This window comes from Pseudomyrmex gracilis, unplaced genomic scaffold (assembly GCF_002006095.1).
Source record: "Pseudomyrmex gracilis isolate BER0280 unplaced genomic scaffold, ASM200609v1 scaffold_116, whole genome shotgun sequence".
NCBI classification, from domain to species: Eukaryota; Metazoa; Arthropoda; class Insecta; order Hymenoptera; family Formicidae; genus Pseudomyrmex; species Pseudomyrmex gracilis.
The window spans coordinates 240594-260558 of NW_018020700.1; the positions used below are offsets into that span (position 1 = coordinate 240594).

The 19965-nt window shown below is 40.3% G+C and overlaps 2 protein-coding genes across 3 annotated transcripts in view; one reads left to right on the forward strand and one right to left on the reverse strand.

Moving 5' to 3' along the window:
* The window catches only part of LOC109856381, a 67872-nt gene that overhangs the window by 8096 nt on the left and 39811 nt on the right, over positions 1–19965 (reverse strand). For both annotated transcript variants that reach the window (XM_020431603.1, XM_020431601.1), the window contains 2 exons: positions 2743–2820; positions 1091–1272 (listed from right to left, as the gene is read on the reverse strand). In XM_020431603.1, coding sequence (XP_020287192.1) covers positions 1091–1272; positions 2743–2820 — 260 coding nt within the window. The remainder of the gene's footprint in view (positions 1–1090; positions 1273–2742; positions 2821–19965) is intronic.
* The window catches only part of LOC109856380 (trichohyalin-like), a 31382-nt gene continuing 29035 nt past the window's right edge, over positions 17619–19965 (forward strand). Inside the window, exon 1 of the mRNA XM_020431599.1 lies at positions 17619–18788. The gene's annotated coding sequence lies outside the window, so the exon portion shown is untranslated. The remainder of the gene's footprint in view (positions 18789–19965) is intronic.

Below are 19965 nucleotides of genomic sequence, written 5' to 3' on the forward strand. Positions count from 1 at the left end.
GTTTTTGTTAAGAAGCGCCCGCAAAAAACAATATATTCCTCGAGATTACGTGGCCATCAATGAAACAAACGTTGCTATTTGTAAGGAAGACGAGTACTTTTATTCCTTTCACCGGGAGGATTGATCCCGGGACGGTTCTTTCGCCGCGTCGACGGGAAACAAACACTCCTGATTTTCTCTCTCTCTTATTACAAGAGCGGCGTGCGCGCGTTTTTATCGCAGCAGCGGACAACGTCAACGTCCTCGTAAACGCACCCGCGGGATAGATATTCGCGTCGCGCGATTCATTCATTCGCCGTTTTCCCTTCACAGCGTTTAAAACAAAAAAGAGAGAACGAAAGAACTCAAAGATGGCGATAACGTCGCGCTCGTCTTTCGCGCGTCGACCGTGTTTGACATAATCGCGCCGCGCGCAGCTATCTCTCGCTCGCGTGCAATCTTTATTTATTGTTCGTCCGCGTAACATGCGATCCATCTCTCGGATAACAAACAACGATCGTGCGTTTTTGCGCGCACAGGTATACTTCGAAAAAGAGAAAAAAATAACAGCCGCGTTTCAAATTCCGTCGTACGTAGTTCCGCGTTTATACTGTTGCAACGCTGAATTTTACACATGCGGGCGAGCTCTAGAGTATTTTGCGCTCGTTTTTATCATCGACAAAATAATGATGTAACGTCTGTCTTCATTTTTTTCCTGTTTTCTATTCCTTTTTTAATTATCATTTTTCCTCACAAAGTCCCGCTGTCGAATCAGTCAAAAACATGAAATATTACAGAAATGACATGTAAGTGAAACGTGAAAACTGTATCTTTTTGACAATTCACATATTCTGCTAATATTATAAATTTGTGTGACAACTCGCCTTGTCAACAACAACAGCAATGTGACACTCTACTGTAGCTATCTATGCGTAGTTTTGGACACTTATCAATCACCCTTCGTTAATGAAATTCCAGGCGATGTTACAACTCTATCACGTAAAGTAACTTCATAACGGCAAGTATGACGTTTATCGAGCAAACCGCACGCTTGTGAGACAAAAAAAAAAAAGAACGCTACATCTAAATTACTACTTGAGCCATCTCTTACCTTGATCATAACCTTGAGGAGGTTGTAACGCTGGAACACGTTGCGCACTTGTTTGCTATCGGTGTACTTGCACATCAATTCGACGAGTGCTCTCTTGGCGGTGTCGTAGCTACCGTCCAGGCGTATCCTCACGACTCTCAGCCTCTCGTTCGTCTCAATCACCTCTTCCTTCGTTTGCCCACCTGCGTTCATCGCAAGAAGCCGTATTGGTGTGCTCGTGCACAAATATCCGGAAGTATACGGGCAATTTCTCTCAGTTACTCCGGACACACGGTGATACATTTTGCTCCCTCGCGCGACCGCGTGTATCGATTCTTCTTATCGTCGGGCGCGATCATCGCGCACGAAACGCGCCGTCGCCCTTGTTTAAATTGGCTGCGATATCAAACAAACGCCGACAATGACGAATCCGCGCGCGTGCCCGAAGTCACTTCCAATTAATTTCCAATTAACTCGATTACCGCGATACCTCGAAACTTTCCGACGTAAATAAATCGAGCGATGCGATAAGCAACTCCGTCGACGTGTTCCGCGTAAACTGTTGCCAGTTTCATTGGGGGAAACGGGAAAGGGGAAAGGTCGAAATTTGTAGGACAATCTCCAATCCCAGAAACAACAGTCAAGAATCCCAAACGACTCTAAACGAAGTACACGAGCAACCGTACACAATGTCTTCCGCAAATTTTTTTGTTTGTTTTATTATTTGATCAAGATCGATATGTAAAACTACATATAAAAGAGACATTTTTTACTTTTGCAACAAAAGTTCAAGTCAGTATATTGAAAGAAACATGCAACATTGGAAGTACAGCAATGTTGCAGATTGTTATCAACCGTACTCCATTACGAGAAAATCGATGTGAAATCCATTCGGGAGTTTGTCATTAGAATCGAGGTCGCGAATGGCAGAACAGCACACGTGTGTCATTATCATATATGTTAGGAATTTATCTGTGATCATGTTTCACCGGCATCGCGCGGCGGCGACGGTTGACGACAGAATTAATCATTTAGTTCCACGTTCGTTGATGGGAAAGCGTTAATTTGAATCTGACGGAATTCTCAGTTGACGGCGAAGTTTCCGTCCATTCAGCTAATACAGCTGACAGCCGACACGCCGTTACTCCCAGTTCGACCGAATACAAGAGTTTCCGCTTCGATTCCATTCATGGGACAACTAACAACCGCTCGCCGTTGGCAGACGGCCAGACACTTATTTCCGAATGAAACGTACAAACGTTTTCATCTCCGATTCACCGAAATCGTTAAATTTGAAACGGATGCTTGCTTACTCGTTATATCTTATTTACTCTCTTTTTGTTTTTGTTTTTCGAAATTCTTTTCAAGTATAAATTTAAAAAAGATGTTCACAAAAAATACTTGAAACACATAATTGTGTTAAAAAATAGTGTAAAATGTTAGTTTTATTAGGATCGTATTTTTTTTTAAACGAAATTATCGAGGGAGATCGTAAACTTCCTCAAGGATTTTATTGATGCGAGTCGTATAAAATATCTTTAAAATAAGAAAGAACAGTCCGTTGCTCTCGGCGCGCGGAGTAGTTATTGAGTAACAGGTGATTTAGGTGCAAGATAGTGGCTGAAGTTTAATTAAACCTTGGCGCGAAGATGTGATAAAATGTTCGGACTTACTCGAAGTGCCCTCGTCCTTTACGTCCTGGACGATCCTCCGGACGCTCTGCGTGAATTTGCCCACGAGATTGGTGCTGGCTGAAACACACAATGTTATATATATACATGTGTATGCATCCCAGTTACACACACTACGAATAAGAAACATCTCGCGAGTTCAGGTCGAGCACAATCGTCAATTCGTGTGACGTTATAAAATCGAATCGAAAACGGTTGCCATCGACCGGATAAAGACTGCAGAAATAACAGATGAAAGAGATGTTGATTGACCTGCGCGGGAATAACAGATGAAAGGGATGTTTGAGAAGAAGCGCAAACTCGTCACGCGCATTTGGCAAGTGGACGACTTGACAAGAAGTACCAACATTCGTTCGTTCACTCGGCCGGTATCCGCGTCCGTCCGTGTCGGATGACGTAAAGTGCGGCGGTGCGGAAGAGCGGGCTAAAGCTTCTTACTCGTAAAACACGAGATTGTTCTTAAAGCAGCCGTCGAGGCGAGCTTTTAAAGCGATCGACCTCGCGGCGAGGCTCAACAAGATCGGTCGCAGTTCGGTGGAGATGATGCCGCACCCCCGTTATTTATCTCGTAACGACGGGGCTTGGTGGCTGCAAATTTTTTTTCCTTCGTCCCGTGGCGCACGGAGTATCGCGCTTGTAAACAGCGTCGGTTTCTCTCTCGTTTGTCTATATCGAGAGACGCGAAATTTCCGCCCGTTCGTATAATGGGCAGCTTTATCACGTTTAATCCTTTCGAGCGGCCGTTTTAATGCCTCGCGAGATAAAGGACGGAGGGGCGAAGTCATATCTCTTCAAATGCGCTCCATAATTTTCAAATAAACCTCGCCTGATTAAATACCTGGACTTCTTGCGCGCTTACGCCATCGCGATTACATCCCCGCGCTGTTTAATATTAGTATTATTTCTGCTCAATTCCGCGAGACAAAGACCGAGTTAAATCCAGGCAATCGTTGAAGCGATTTACGTATGAAACTTCGTGCAAAGGTTAAACAAATATCTAAATTATTTTGATATCTTCTACTGTGAAAGAGTGAATTTGAAAAGAACGTGCGAAAGAGATCTAATCTCATAGAAAACTCGCGAAATATTTTCCATTTAAAAAGTTTCGTCACACATATATCCGCATTGCGGCTTAATAAAAGAAACGTGAGCAGCTGAGATAACGCGTTTAATGTCGGTTGGTAAGTAACGTGAGAACGTGCGCGGACCGCGTTCTTGTACGAAGTCCCGGATTGTTTCCCGCAACATTTGCCTCGCCGAGGAGAGAACAGTTTTGATTATATATTTCATCCCCGTAAGAAACCACTTTATAAGTTGGTAACGAGAGTAGAGAGACGTAAACATGATAACGTTTCCTCGTTGGTGAAGGTTTGCTCGGGGCACAAAACGCACGAAGCGCCCCGCAATCCGCTTTTACGACCTGGTAAGCCTCACCGTAACAAAGCTGAAAGTCTACATTCTCCGTATTCTTTGCTCAACGATCCCGTATACACGACGCTGCGGAAGTTTACCGCGAAGAATCCTTCATGGACCGCTAAGTCCCGCAAAAAAAACTTTATCCGCAATTTTTTCGATTAATTTATATATAATTCCTCTCTCTCTCTCTCTCTCTTTCGCAAAATCGCAATTTTTAGTTCAAAGAGAAAATACTCTCGTCTAAAATAACAATAGACCATTTTTTTTTTCAACCAATTATTTATTTTAACTCAACCATCGTGCGTTTCAACAATGATGATCGCACGAAGTGCGGATGCTCATTGTTGAAATGCGATTCTTCATCGTCGTGCAAAATGGAAAATCGAGTTTCGTAGCATCTGTTGTTGTTCATTACACAGAACTGCCCCGTTCGGTGAACTTGGCCGAGTGCCAATCTGTAAGTCACCCTGTACATCTGTATTATCTCGCCCTCTACGACGATTCGGTTAACGAGAACTGGCGTATAAAGCGTGCTTTAATAGCGACGTGCATGCCACAACGAATTGGTTATTCGGATTATAAAAGAGGGAAGTAAATTGCGTTCTTCGTTTCGCTTATTAGAATTTTTATGTAGTAATTTTACACGCGTGTTAAAACAAATTTCTGTATAAAAGAAATGTACGTATGTACATAGAGAAATGTACGTGTACAATACAGTTCAGATGAGATGGATGATAAGTAAGAAACGCAATTTGCTCCGACAGTCAATTACGCGAATGGAGAACGTTCTCATTTTCGTTTGCCTTTAAGTACGGTCGAGTTTCGGTTGAGTGAACACGATATATCCCGCGACATTATCGTTCGTCGACAAAAGGGCGTTATCTGGTCTCGTTAAGATAATATGATTTGCGCTGCCGAGAAGAAATTGGCTGGATGCCAACTCGTAAAACGTACTGTGGATTTGTGCCATCTTGCTCCCGTATAGTTCCCTCGAATTACTCAGTAATTGCATTTTGTCGACTCGCGGAAATTTAGGGGAGTAACGGGGAAAAGCATTCCTCTTCCTCCTCTGCCCCTTGGATAAAACCTCCGAGTGATTGGTTTTTTTTCCAGGAAAATAAATGTGTGTATATATACATATAGGAGAAATTATCCTTTTAAGGAAATAATCTATAACTCATTATTTACAATTCATTATTTTTTCAAACTTCCTTAAGTAGAATCAGTTCAAAATTTTACTAATTGATTCAGTGAAAACAGGATGTACCGTCTCGCACGCGTGTACATCCTACCCGAAGTAGTAAAGATACGTTTATGATCCGCCGTGTACAAGTCACTTAAATACAGACTGCGTAGTAACTCTTCCGGGAAAAGATATAAAAAGAGACATTTAAAATCACATCTCTTCCGGAAAAACACAAATTCACACACAACGGCAAAACTCTAAGTTCTTGAGTTATTAGAATTTCCGAACATGTCGCGTTTGACGTCGTTACCAGAATTCACTTCACGACTTACTGCTGTTTTTCTGCACATCACGTTTTATAAAAATTTTCCAAATCCAATATCAATATATATATCGTCGCGGTGAGTCGTGACTCTCTTTCAAGAGAACTCACGTCAAGTTACCCGTGGGTGAAATCCTCCCAAAAGTACTAAGACCCTATTCATACACGTCACATACGGCATCGCGCCGAGTCTCGAGAAGGGGTCGCATGTCGTCGGGCATTTGTACTCTGTCGCGCCTTTTCCGGTGATCGGATGGTTTCATTGGGATTCAGCGCGCGTTTCCTACGTGGCCTCTCTCGCGCACTCTCTCGATTCTCCCTAGATCTTCTCCGTGAATTGAAAGATAGATGCCCGAGAAAGAGAGAGAGTGTTACACATACATAGAAGCTGTTGAGAGCTTTTCGTTCGGCACGGGCTAGATGCCAAAACGCAACAAGCGCATTGTCGTTCGAGACCACATGGATAGAGTGGATTCGTTCTCTTCGCATCGGCACGCGCGAAGTGAATTGTTGCTGCCGATTGCTAGACGGTCAAACGTGATCGTCGCTGAACGAACCTTCGTTACCTACTCGCGAATTTACCCCGGCATCGCCAATCCACATCACAATCAAATACAATCTGAGAAAGATATTTCTCTTTTCGGAGCTCTTATATCGTTTTCGCACGATCATCGAATTCGCAGCGCGATCGTAAAAAAATTTCTTTATTTTTACTGTAATTATTTTCGTCAATTTCATTATAATTATCGCGAAGCATACTACCGGTTAAATGAGTTTTTCAAGAGATCGTCAAACTGTAACGTCCTACGTTTTGATGAACGATATAAAACCGTCGTTACTGATTTATGATCACTCAACATCACTCAAGTACATTCAACGATTATTGGAGTGTTTCCTACAGACGTCTTATTGCCGGTCGACTTTCCTTCAAAATAGCGCTTCAAATACTTATGAAGTACGATAATATCGCGTATTTAAAAGTCTAAATATTACTTCTTGCACAGAAGTATAGGTTGTCAACGTTAATAACGACGCCGCTCGTTTCCGCGCATGAAGCTCGGCAGCTTCATTCAGAAAAAAACTAACGCAGACATACATGCGACGTTCTCATCATATGTCCTCGCGCTATTAATGAGAATCGATAAACCGGATTTTTCGCTGATGAAAACCGGGCGCTCTGCGTTGCGTTCCGTTTGAACGCCCGGAACACGGACGGATGCGCGGATCACAGACGCTATCTCTCGCCGCACACAGATCAAACGTATTGACCACACCTCTGCGGCTTTTCCGATCCGCTCGTGGCCAGTGGATTGTGCGATGTTTTTTTTTTTCGCCTCGGCAACAAACGCTACTGCTAATGGGAAAGCATCACGTAATTGAATGGTCTTTGCTGCACTGAGAAACACAGACGCGAGCTTTGGTCTGCATTATTATTTGTGAATTGGATAACCTTATCACGTATAACAACAAAACTCAACGTCCGCTGTTTCGCTCGAGAATATGAAATTCGACAGCAAAACTCGCGCTTTGCAGAATGCAGAAAGAACTCGAATATTTCTATGTGAAACGGGATTATATGTACATATATATATATATATGTATATGTATACAATGTACATATATACATAATTACATTACATTCTACTGCGTAAGAAGCTTATGAGATCACACATACACACGTATGTACAAAAAAACATTTTTATCCCACTCTGTTTAAATCTTCTATTTAGCACGTATTGTATCATCAAAATAATGTGTGTGTGCAAATTGTGCCGTACTTTAAATCGTTCTATTTTGAAAATAAAAAATCAAATTTTTATTCTCAACCTTCAAGAAAGCTCCGATAGGCAAAATACATTACTTACATGTTTTACGCATATGTGAGAAATTGCAAACAGATGTGGAAAGAGAAAGAAAGAAAGAAAGAGAGAGAGAGAGAGAGAGAGAGAGAGAGACAGACAAGAGACAGGAAGGTGGAAAAGGACAAACTAGTGAAAAGCGCGATCCAGCCGATGGAAACCTTTCAGCGTAGAAAAGTTCCTGTTCGCAAAAGGCGCGCTTACTCGCGAGCGAACCGACAATCTCACTACTTCTCGTTTACGAGACGAAAAACCGCACCGCACGGCTACACTCAACATGGCTCGAGTTCGAGTAATTCCGGATTCTTCCTCTACTTTCTCTGTTGCGCTGTGACGTAAATTTTCGTTTATACGTTAAAAGCACGGCCGGAAAATTCAATTTCACCTCAGAGGCGCCGCCGCTAATTGGAAGACACGTTAGGGGAACGTCAATAACGAATGCACGCGTCCTCGCGTTTATCGCCTCCGACATCCAATGATGAAACTAATTGAAAAAGCGCTATCAATCGCATTAAAAAGAACATTTCACGGCTTGAAACTGAACATGACAGAGCACTCAGAAAAAGAAAAAATCGAAGAACACTTTTTACACAGAATATCGCAACTCGATTTAGACAAAGTGTTTTAACGATATTTTGCGAAAAAAAAAAATGACTTCTTGTCTCATTTTAACGCCGGGATTTTTGATTTGCGCGCGACGGTGTTTTTTTAATAAACGGAGACGTTTTGGATTTTCTTTCGTGGCAAATTGAACATATTTCATCATGTAACAGCTATTTATATATGTAATAAGATTGTTACTTTTGGAAGAGTTTCCTGAAGAAGTCGCCAGCAATATTGGTCAATGAATCTCATTCTCATTGAATCGGACGAAATTGCGATGCAAAGCAGTCGTTCGAAAGAGGAACCGATAGCGACCGGTCGTCGGTGAGAGGAAGTTCTGCGAGAGTCACGGATTTATCGGACAAATTCCGAGTAAGCTATGTGTCAGAACATGGGGACTCTCTGAAAGTAGATAAACGTCTGATACATCACCTCGCCCGATATCTCTCCCTCAGTCGGGTCCCCTGCAGTCGCGTCTTGATTGCTTCGAGGGCCCTGAAGCGAAATTATTCGAGAGATCCCTAATGTTCAGGGTGTTTCGCAAAATACGACGCGACGCCCGGAGGCTCGAGGAATTTATAACCGTGTATAACTCTGGCGAATTCAAATTTCGCGAAGCCATGAATATGAATGCGGAGAAAATAATAATCTGGGTATTGTTTCGTAGCGACGGGAATGCAAGAAATATATAATGTGTAAAAGTGAATTTTCCATGTGACAAAAAACTTCAAGTTGAAGAGATAAAAACTTTTGTCGCGGTTCTATTTTTTGTTTTTATACATACATGCAAAGTGTGAATAAATTTAAGAAATGCGTGTATATTTTAATACTCATAATCGCGTTGGGAATTTGAAGATATAAAGAATTGGAGTCACAACGAATAATAACGAATGCAGTCGCGAACCCGCACAGAAGACGGCACTGTTCTTTGCACATGTCTAGGTGGATATCGAAGATCGTGTCTTTTCTATCGAGTAATTCCGACGGCGACGCGCGCCCTGCCCACATTCGACGAAATATCCGGGAACGCTGATTCTTCCTTCTTCGGTTGATATCGCGGCGAAAAATCAGTTTATCCAGACACGCTCCAATTTTCTTTGCGTTTTATATAGAACCTAGATAGTAGCACATGTCTATTAAGTTAGCCCTCCGCTCAATCACATCCGCACCTATATAAAAATTAAGTGCTAATTAAATGCCCAAGAGGAGGGAAGGAGCCTAATCTAGGTTACTAACATATGTATAGTTGCAGACGGACATATAGTTGCAGATGGACGATGAAAGATGCAAATAGGAAAACATATTTCATATTCAGACATGATAGTACAAATATAATTCCGTCAACTTCCTCGTTCACTGCGCACATTTTTCGTTGCTCGCATATTTCTGAATTTTTTGTTTTTTTTTTCTAAACGAAAAATTTTCGTAAATTCAGAGAAATTTATATAAGAATTTCTTTTTCGCGTGAAAGAAATATTGTACAGTGAGAGTGCAAGAGAGTGCAATATATAATCCGCGTAGAGAACTTTTGTATACAATTCTTCCGGAGGAAGTTTTAAAGAAATTTGTAAACGCGACAGATTATCGATGCTTGGCGAAAGTGATTTTTCTTACGACGCCGACGCAGGGATTACCTCTGTCGCGCAAGATGCAATATAAGTGTAAAACGCTGTCAAGCATTTTTTCTCGAAGCAATTCCCGAAAGTTTCTTGCGAATTTATAATTTTTCTTCGCTTTCTGTACCAAAAAAAAAAAAAAAGCTTTCGGCGTTCAGAAATTATCTCAAGAAAAAGTTTGTATACATAAAATTAATTTTTAATTTCAAGAGAACGAGCATGAGATGTTTGTCGTCAAGTTCACATTCTGTATTACTTATTTGTCAGAAAAAATAATAATTGCGCGATCTAAATACACTAATTTATTGATGCAGTCACACCTTCGAGTGACTGCATCGATGAATGCTATACATGGACAGATTATGCGCATTAGTAAAGAATAGGTATTCCGAGTTGTGTAAAAAACGTTCTGCGCGACATTGCGTAAGTCACACACGAACAATGGAACATTCTGGACCCCACCTACATCACACAGGTAACGTACAAAGACATATTGCCCGCGAAAATCGCAAGGACTGTTTCTTATTAGTGACTGCATCGACGAGAAAGAATCAGATCTCTCCGAGATAAAACTTTACTGCGTTCCGCACGCGCTTCCATCATTGTTGAATCACCATGAATTTGCGATTGCGCAAGCTTTTTTCTCTGGTCGTAAATTCATTCCAGGATATATTTTATCAATTCCACGAAGATATAAATATTTAATTGTATTATAAATATTAAATAAATGTTAACTGTTAAATGATATAAATATTTATTTTTTTTTTGAAATTTTATACGTACGATATCTTATCGTTTTCGTATCTGCCTTATTAAACAAAAATATTGAATACAAATTTTATTACAACAAATTCAACCTTATGATAATGTCTAACTAGCAAAGAGTTTATAAGTCACGTGACAGAGAAAAAAACAACACGTGACTAGAGTCACGAACTTTAATTACGTGTCTTTAAAAACATGACTAAAATAAGTATAGTTTTAAACGTGTAAATTAATACAGTAGTAGAAATGCAAATTGATTTCAATGATTGATTTGAAAATTCATCTATGTTTAATTTAATAACGATTTTTCGTTAACGAATCAAAGCGCAGGTCGATAAAGTGTGAAAACGATTCTTCGTTCACGCCTCAAGGATAGTGCGTGCGTGTGTATATATGTGTCTATGTACGCACAAAGATGATATTTGTGCATCAATGAAAGTATTTTTTTAAATGTGACAATAGCAGTCACAACTATGAGAATGGACACTAGTGAATATCCAAGATTTACGATTTTCACAAGTTTCACGAATTCGCGGCGAATAAAGCACTCGCGTCGGGTAAAGAGATGGAAAAAATGAGAGGCGGATGGGATAAAAAAACAAGTGAGAAGTTTACATGAAAGAGGCTCTGACCGGTGGTCTCTCGAGATAACGGATTGCTCAAACATTTGCATCATCGCCGTTGGCAACGAATTCGGTCTCTCGCGCTACATCCCGAGAGAGAAAGAATATAATTTCCAAAAAAAAAAAGGAGGTATATATATATGAGAAAGAAGATAATGAGCGTGAGATAAGTTTTTTTTCGATCTGTCAGTTAGGGGAGGGACGGGGAAAAGAAAATGTTATTATTGCGTCCCACACACAAAGTGTCGTTCAATTAACGACATGCTTTTGGAATCGCGATTGAAATTGACAACGAATATCGAGTTTCCGCAGCTTCTCCGCCGCGTGTTATCGCCGACACGTCCTCGATTTGCTGAGAAAGATGAAAAGCGGAAAAGCGCGAGGAGAAGAAAGAAGTTTTCGAGGGTCGAATCACTTGATTGTTTGATATGCGAACTTGATTCACGGGATAAAAGCTCTGTTTTCCGCGCTTCAAAGAGCGACGTCCGATATTCTTCCGATTTGTACGCAAATTTAGACAATGCAATTCTTCTTCTTCTTGTACAAAGCATTCTTTTTCCAAACGTCATTCTCACATACATGTGATTTTATCGCTAAATGCGTTAAGTATACACGAAGATTTATCTTCGCCGCTAAGTGGTTTTATCGCTGATCTACCTCGACATTTCAATTAATTATTAAACATCGCCGCTTGCCCTACGGCTCTACGTTTCGTTACATAATTACAACTGTGAATTATACTCCGCGCCAACACAAGGATACGTGTGCAAAGTCCTTTTGCAGTTTCCAATTTTGCTCGCGACGAGTCATTAATCAAGAAGCTGTTTCGTGCCATTCTTCCTCTCTTTCTTTTTCTCTTTCTCGCGCTTATCACAGCTAGACGTTCCGAGTAGTAGTAGTAGTTTCTGCATTTTCCCCGGAGACCTCGATTTCAGAGCTAATTACAAGTAGGTATCATTACGAAGAAATCTATAATGGATCGCTCCAATTACAGTTTACGCGATCGCGTACGTATACACGTCTGTTCGTATTAACCGCAATCTTGATCGTGCAACTTCACGAGCTGTGTAATCGAGGGGACGTTTTTTTCTGCCTTTCGCCGCTTTACAACACGCGCCTCTAGCAACCGTGAAATATCGTAATAATCACTGCATCGCACACAAGAACACTTACATGTACAAGAAAGACGAAGAAAAGTTTCTTTTTTTGTGTACTAATCTCTCTCTCTCTCTATAGATCGAACGTTACAGTTTAAGATAATGAGAGCATAAAACACGGGAATGTTCGATTCTTCTCGTGGAGAAAAATAAGATGCTTCGCCGAGGAAGACCGTAATTTACGTGGACAATTGCGGTGAGCGCGTCCGATAGAATCTGTAAGGACCTGGCGCACAATACGACAGAATTTACCGTTTAATTATACCGCGGAATATTTCAGCAGAGCGAGTTTCGCCTCGCAAAGCACATACACATACATATATATCGCGGCAATTCTGGTTAACACTAACGATTTACCACACTTACAACTCGCGTGCCGTAAATTCTGTTAGCGTGCAATTATGCTCTTTGTGTGTGTGTGTGTGTGTACAAAATTGTGTGTATGTACATATGTACAAAAAGAAAATAGAAATACCGCTCCATTTTGCGCGTCTTGCTTAACTAGTCGCGCGCTGTAAACGTAAATAAGAAACTTGTTAAGTAACTTTGTATATATGTTTGTTTATACAAAGTTATTTAACAAGTTTCTATATTTCATTATACTTTACATAACAAGATATATAATAATATACTCCTGTGTGTGTACCGTACTATAATTTTATATAATTTTAGTTTACTTATTTTATATACTTATATATATTATTTTTTGGTATATACACGCGCATATCGTGTGTGTATGTATGCATGTGTGTATTATCATCTACTTCGCGAAGAATGCGTAATTAAGAAAGTCGCTTCAATTTAGTGAGGTCCATTATTACGGTTACCTCGTTTAAGGGTCGGTGTTTTCCGCAGCCAAGTTCATCATGCCTTTGAGACCAGAAATCTTCGCGGGTAGATATATTCACTTTCGTCGGCACGCGGAAGCGTATTCGTCGAAAAAAAGGCACAAGGGGGAGGGGTTTAATTAAATTCCGCGGATTTCTCCCGTGCCGTGGCGTTTCGGGTCGGTGCATTTTCTGATTCTGCAACGAGAATCCTTATACGGCAAATATACGGCGAGTATACCTGCTTTTAGAACTGCACACACGCTTCGTGTCGTGCAGACGGCAAAGACAATCAAACTCGTTTGAAACTTTGACTTTGTTCTCAAATCCGAATAAAAAGAAGTATCAAATAGTATTAATGTATACGCTTATATGTGTCAAAGACACATCGTACAATTTATACATTGTTTTTAATTACAAAGAGCGTCTGTGCGCGCGATCGTTTTATTGACGCGTAATACGTCTTGTCGATCGTGTATTTTATACGTCTGTCGTTTGTAGCTCTTCATCCGCCCATATTTGCGTAGCTTACCCTTGAATCTAATCTCTATGATTGCGAACCGAGGTCGGGATTACATGATTTAAATCACTGACTCGTAAGTTTATATAGCTAATTTGAAACGTTTGTTCTTCGTGAGAACGAGCATTCTGTGTACATGCACAGAATACCTTGCATTTATCATTTGTCTATTAAAAAATTAGGAGTAGATTGTTTCAACTTAAATTAAAAATAAATATATAAATAAAAAATCAAATATAAACATAAATTTTCAGCTATTATTTCTGTAAAAATAGAAAATTATTATACATATTAATGTTTTATCACAAAGAATTAAATACACATCAAAATATGGAGAATGTAATACAAACAAACCGGTAGCTTCCAATTTTATTCGCAGATTCGGATAATATACGCACGTGTAATTAATCTGTCATTTCAACTGCAAAAAATTTACGTTTTAAAATGGCGAGAGAGAGAGTAATTTTATCTAATAAAAAAACATACAATACATTGTTTTTATAGTTCATAATGTTTTGAAAAAAACTTTAGTATGTATTTTGCGCACAGTTAAAAACTGAAATGTAAACTAATTGTTAGAAAATTTGAAAATCGGGATTGACTTCGAGAGAGAGAGAGAGAGAGAGAGAGAGAGGTCACGAAGTCTCTCGTGTACACGTATGCAAGAAGGAAATCGTTGAAAATCTGGCGCGATTCAGTCGGCGCGCGTTTCGATTGAAAACAAAAAGACGAACGTGGCACACGTCCGCCACAACTCTCGCGCGTATATCGACAGGCCGCCATGCAGCGGAGACCGCAACAGCACCGTACTCGTTATTTTCCTTCGCTAGCAAAGATTAATTCGACCGCGGCCCGATCCGCACCCGCGAATTGCGGATATAATTCGATGTCCAGCGAGATAACGAGATAATTTAATGAACAGAAGAAAAATATATATTACGTCATACATACGTTTTCCCCCATGAGTAACAAGTTTGTGAGAAAAATCATGCGTTATATCAATCGCAGTAATTCTTATAGATAATTATAAATCACACAGGCAAGAGATGTAATGAAAAAAAATTTGTGTGTGTGTGTGATATAAAAAATACCAATTATATAATAGAACAGGCATATAATTATTGTTATCTTGTACAATATATTCCTCTAAACACTGATCCTTTCCTGTAATTCATAATTAATATCAACTCTTTGCAGTCTAATGTTGAGTCTGACTCGATGTATCATCAAGTCCAACGTCGAGTGTCGACATTAATAAAATTAATTCGAACTAAATTATTTGAATGAGAGAGAGAGAGAGGAAAAAAATTCAGACTGCAAAGAATGTTAATATTTTATTTTGCTATCTTTTATATAATTCTTTTCTGTTATATAAATTAGAAATCCAATTTTTAAACACTCATTGCATGTAAATTTCACAAGTTTTCGTGTTACTAATAGACGAGTGAAATTTATGAGTTATTAATAAACGAACAACGCGTGTGAAAGTCTCATGTCATCGAATATTCGGTATAAGCAAGCGTGCCGCTTGCAAATGTCACTAAATACTCGGTTTAAATTATTTCGTTACAACAATGAAATTAATTAATTTAGCATGCATAGTTCGTTCGTGCGCAAAACAGCAGCCTGGGCGTTTGCGCGCACGAACGTATTCATTTTCGTCGGCGCGATCGTTAATATATACACGATGTACATACAAGTGCGAGTACCGAGACCAGATGTGTTCGCACGTGCGCACGTGCAAATTTAACGTGCCGACGTGCTCGCGTTACGTTAGCGTGCCTTGCTCGTCTCTCTCGCATCTGGGACGACGTTCGCGCGCTTGACGATATCTAGATACATTATCGCGTCATTGTTCGCGTTGAAACGCGTCGGGCCGCACATACTACACGCATCTGACTGCCGTCGCCGCGCGAAACATTATCTTCTCGTGTTCCGAAACTGTCTCGCCGCCGTCGCGGAACAGAGAGAATCACGGACCTCGACCGCCAGAAGTCGGAAGAGCGATAACGAATACGACGAGAAGCTTCCTCGTCGCCGTAGAGGACGCCAAAAAAGCGAAGTAAAAATAAAAAAAAAAAAATAAAAAAACATTTGTATCGCGCCGTGCGATACAATTAAAACTGACAGAATTGTGTGAGAGCGGAAGCTGCGTGCAACGCGCGCGTTGATATGGCCCGCGAGCGAGAATAAAATTTGTGCGCACGCCAAAATCGAGGACGCAAAACATTGATTTTTAGATGAGAAAGAAACAAGAAATAAAAATTAACCAAATTCTCATATAAATACACAATACAATTGCGTGGGAGTGAGGTTTTATGTAAATTTTCGCTAAACTGTTATCCGTTATCGCGAAGCTTTCCCACGCAAAATGACGCACCAGAGGAAGCCACAAAGCAGCAACGAACTTCTTCGAGAGTCGGCGCGAAGATAAGTAAAATATCAAAAAACAAAACGAATTGACACGCCTAATACAAGCAATCGTCTGAAAAAGTCAAACGCATTACTAATTATCTTTCTAGTTTGCAGCAAAATGTACGATCGCTCTGAGAACATTCTCACATCTACTTTGTTAAAACAAACTGGCGAGAGAAAGAGAGAGATATGCCTGTTAAAATAATAAATGTTTTTGATTGTTTTTTTTTCTACTTCGGTAAAAATTGCATCGCAAAGCAAAGCATTGAACGTATATTATTGTATAGATTAACTAGATGGTATGAGAGAAGAAGTTAAAATACACTATGTTTCAAATTATCACTGTTTCTCACACACGGTTAAAGTAAGTAGCAGCTTTTAAAGCTTTGATCCTATGAGGAAAATCTCTTGCTATCCTTTGCATGCGCTAAGATAATCCAAACAACATTGTGAGTTTATTTTAAGAGGATTTGCCCTCTTCTTGGATAGTTTTTGCTCATGAGCGTACAAGTGCAAAAAGAACGTGTAGCTGCTCTGTGAAATGAAAGGAGAAGAGAGAAAAGATTTGTCAATATCAATCAATAATAATTATATTTATCAATATCAATCGATAATAATAATTACCTAAACATAAATACCCGGCAAATAATTATTTAAACTTGTAAATATCACATTTAGAATTATGTAGTTGGTATAACAATGACCGTATATAATAGAATGTTACATAGTACCTAAATAAATAAGTTTCAATGTATAATGTATTATTCGCCAATATATATGTACAATATATTATTTCAAATCATTTAAGTCGACATGAGAATGCTATTATAGTAATTTTGTATCATCATCATTACCATCATCGTGTATTGTCGTCATTCTTTCTTATTACGTATGACACATTGGCGTTTTTTTGTATTGTCGATTCTCGCAATGTTGATTAGCTCTAATCTCGGCGTATCGTATCTTTCTATTCACGTCATGATCGTATGTCTACTATCCGCAGAACGAATTCAGTTAACTTCAATTAAGGTTAATCGGAGTGTCAGAGGCATCGATTCTTCAAATACCTAAATGTTCATAGCTCGAGTTGGTCGCGCCAATCACTTCACGGTTGCGCGCGTTCGCACGTTAAACCCAGGTCACACGAACTCAAACCTTGTGACGTCACTTCCAACGACATGTTAACACTTTGGCCGACCGGTTCGAAGCCGCCACGCGTAAACAACCGGCTTGTTGAAGCGCGAATACGCAGCTACTACCGGTCTGCTAGCTGTTAAACTGAGTAATAGACTTCCGGTCGATGAGCGCTAATAGCGAAAAGCCGATTATTAGGCTCCCGGTCGACAAGCGCTGCTAGGTGTGAACCGTCTATTTTGAAGCGGCCGATTGGTAAGTGTTAATTAATCATCTTCGATTCAATGCGTGTATATTATTTATTTATTATTATATCACAAAATTACTTTTTATACACGTACAAATTTTATTTTTCCTGATCGTATTACGTTGGAAAATTTTCATTTTTGTTTTTCAGAATAGAAAACTCTTCATCAAGACTTAGCAGTTGCAGAATATTATTTGATTCGGAGTTTAGGATAGACATATATACATATGTGATGACAGTGGGTGGTAACGATTGGTCATCGCGTGGCGGGAGAAACGGCCACTTGGCAGGGGAATAATAACGAGAGCCGGTCCATGGACACACGCACGCGGTGTGGCGAAGAGCTGTTGAAGACGAGAGTGAGAAAGAGACACAAACACGCGCGAGAGGCTTTATAAATCGCAAGAATGCACGTCGAAGCAGTGACACCTCGGCAGACGACAGTGAAAAACGCGCCACGACGACAACAGCGATCGACCGCGAGTAGCGAACGCATTTTTCACACTTAACGCGCGTGTTATATATTCGCGCGAGGGACACAATTATAAAAAGACGCGACGCGGAAGTTTCCGCGAAGGTACGAAGTTTTTCCACCGATGATCGACGAGCATTCGCGTTTTACTTTTCTTTATATAAGGCGGTGAAAAATCCTTTCGTTACACCTTCGGGAGAAAAAACTCGACTTGAAGAGATGATTCGATCACGATTAATTCGCCGTCATTCTTAAGTTTTTCTCCAACGTTTCTTCATCAAGTCTCGAACACTCGCGGACGAAGTCCCAACAAACTCGACCGCCATATTGCCGCATCGCAACCCGTACCCTACCTCCGGTCGTTCGCGTCGAGTTCATTCAGTCGGTTAATTCCTGCGGAAACGGATCGACCGGGACTCGCCACCCCGAAAAAGATTGCAAGATTCTTCGACACGCGGCTGGGGCCGACGTGCTCCCGGCTGCCGGTGCATCGATCGTTGCAAATTGGATTACCGTTGAGACTGGGCGGCGGGGACCGCTTTCGAGAGTAGGTACGAGAGCGGATTCGCGACGCTGCTCAGTGCCGCCGGCGTCGACGCCAAGTTTCCGCAACGAAGGGAGCGAATTTCGGCACCGTATTTTCGCGAAGTATATTGTGCAAGGCTTAATTCGGCTCACGCGCGAGAAAGAGCGGCCACCGTCTTGCAATTAGAATGCGCTGTTAAGCGAGAGAGCGTGATCCGGAGCAACGTGACCGAGGGGAAAAAAGAGTGCGCGCGTGCTGTAAGGCTGCGAATGCACGAACGAAACTTGCTACGCTAGCGGCGACGAGTCGGCAAACGAGTATCGTAGTAGTGACCAAGCAGGTGAGTAAATATTTTTTTCATGTACAAGTGTAAAAAAATTTTGCCGTCGATTTTAAATATCGTGAAAAAAACAGCCGTTCAATGTAACGATAAAAAAAGTCCAAGAGTCGATCCTTCTCAATTGATAAAACTCAATATTGAGTTACGAAATAAAAAATACAAAATGTCAAAATCTTTAATTACATCCGAATAATAACTATACGCGGAAAACGTACAATGAAAATGTGTGATAAGTAAATTTTCACACACGTGTATTTTCGCATAATTCTGGTTTTTTTTAAATTGGATAATATCCAGGTGTGCACACGCATATATTTTCCGTTTGTTAAACATTGCGGTAACGAGCTATATCGAGATTGACTTTATTTGAAAGATATATATATATATATATATATATATATATATATATAACAACCTTTATACCGGCGTAATTGCATCTGATTAAACGCGGCGGGCACGTCGATAGTCGCGCAGAAATTTACAGGGAGCACTTTGATTACGTTATCATAAATGGAGATCAAATGAAAATCCTATTAGAGCATTATGGAAATTTGATAACTGTTAATTAACAGGTACTATGCGAGAGAGTCTGATATATGCAGTCACATTCTTTATAGTTTCGATCACGCAATTACACCGTGTGTGTGTGTTTAATAACTTCGGCGTAGATAAACGGCTTTGAGAAAACATTTTTATACGAACGCACATTTCTCATGTCGCAACGTGTACGAACGACCTCAGTATAAATTAAGAATGAAGTGATACTTCAGCTTTTTCATTCGCGAGTTATCCGACGCGCAACGATAAAACGTGATAACAAGTGCGCTGTGAAAGAAACCGTCATCTCTCTGTCGGTTTACGAAGTACTTCCATTTGCAAACAGATAAACTTGTTTTAAATACAATAATCTATCTCTCCGTTGGATAGCGCGCTGAACTTTTGATGATAGGAACTCGAACGTCTTTTCTTTCACCAACGTGTTTCGTTAATTGCAAATTCAGAATTCATAACTCTTTCAGTTCTCCGTGCGCAGAAACTGCGTGCGCGCAGAAACTTTTATTTTTTATTGTTTCTCCTCACAATACACATCGTTGTGTACAATTCTTGGAGAAAAACAAGGTTAACTCATTGCGGTCTCATCGCACGTGAAGCACATTATGCACACATTTCGAAAAAA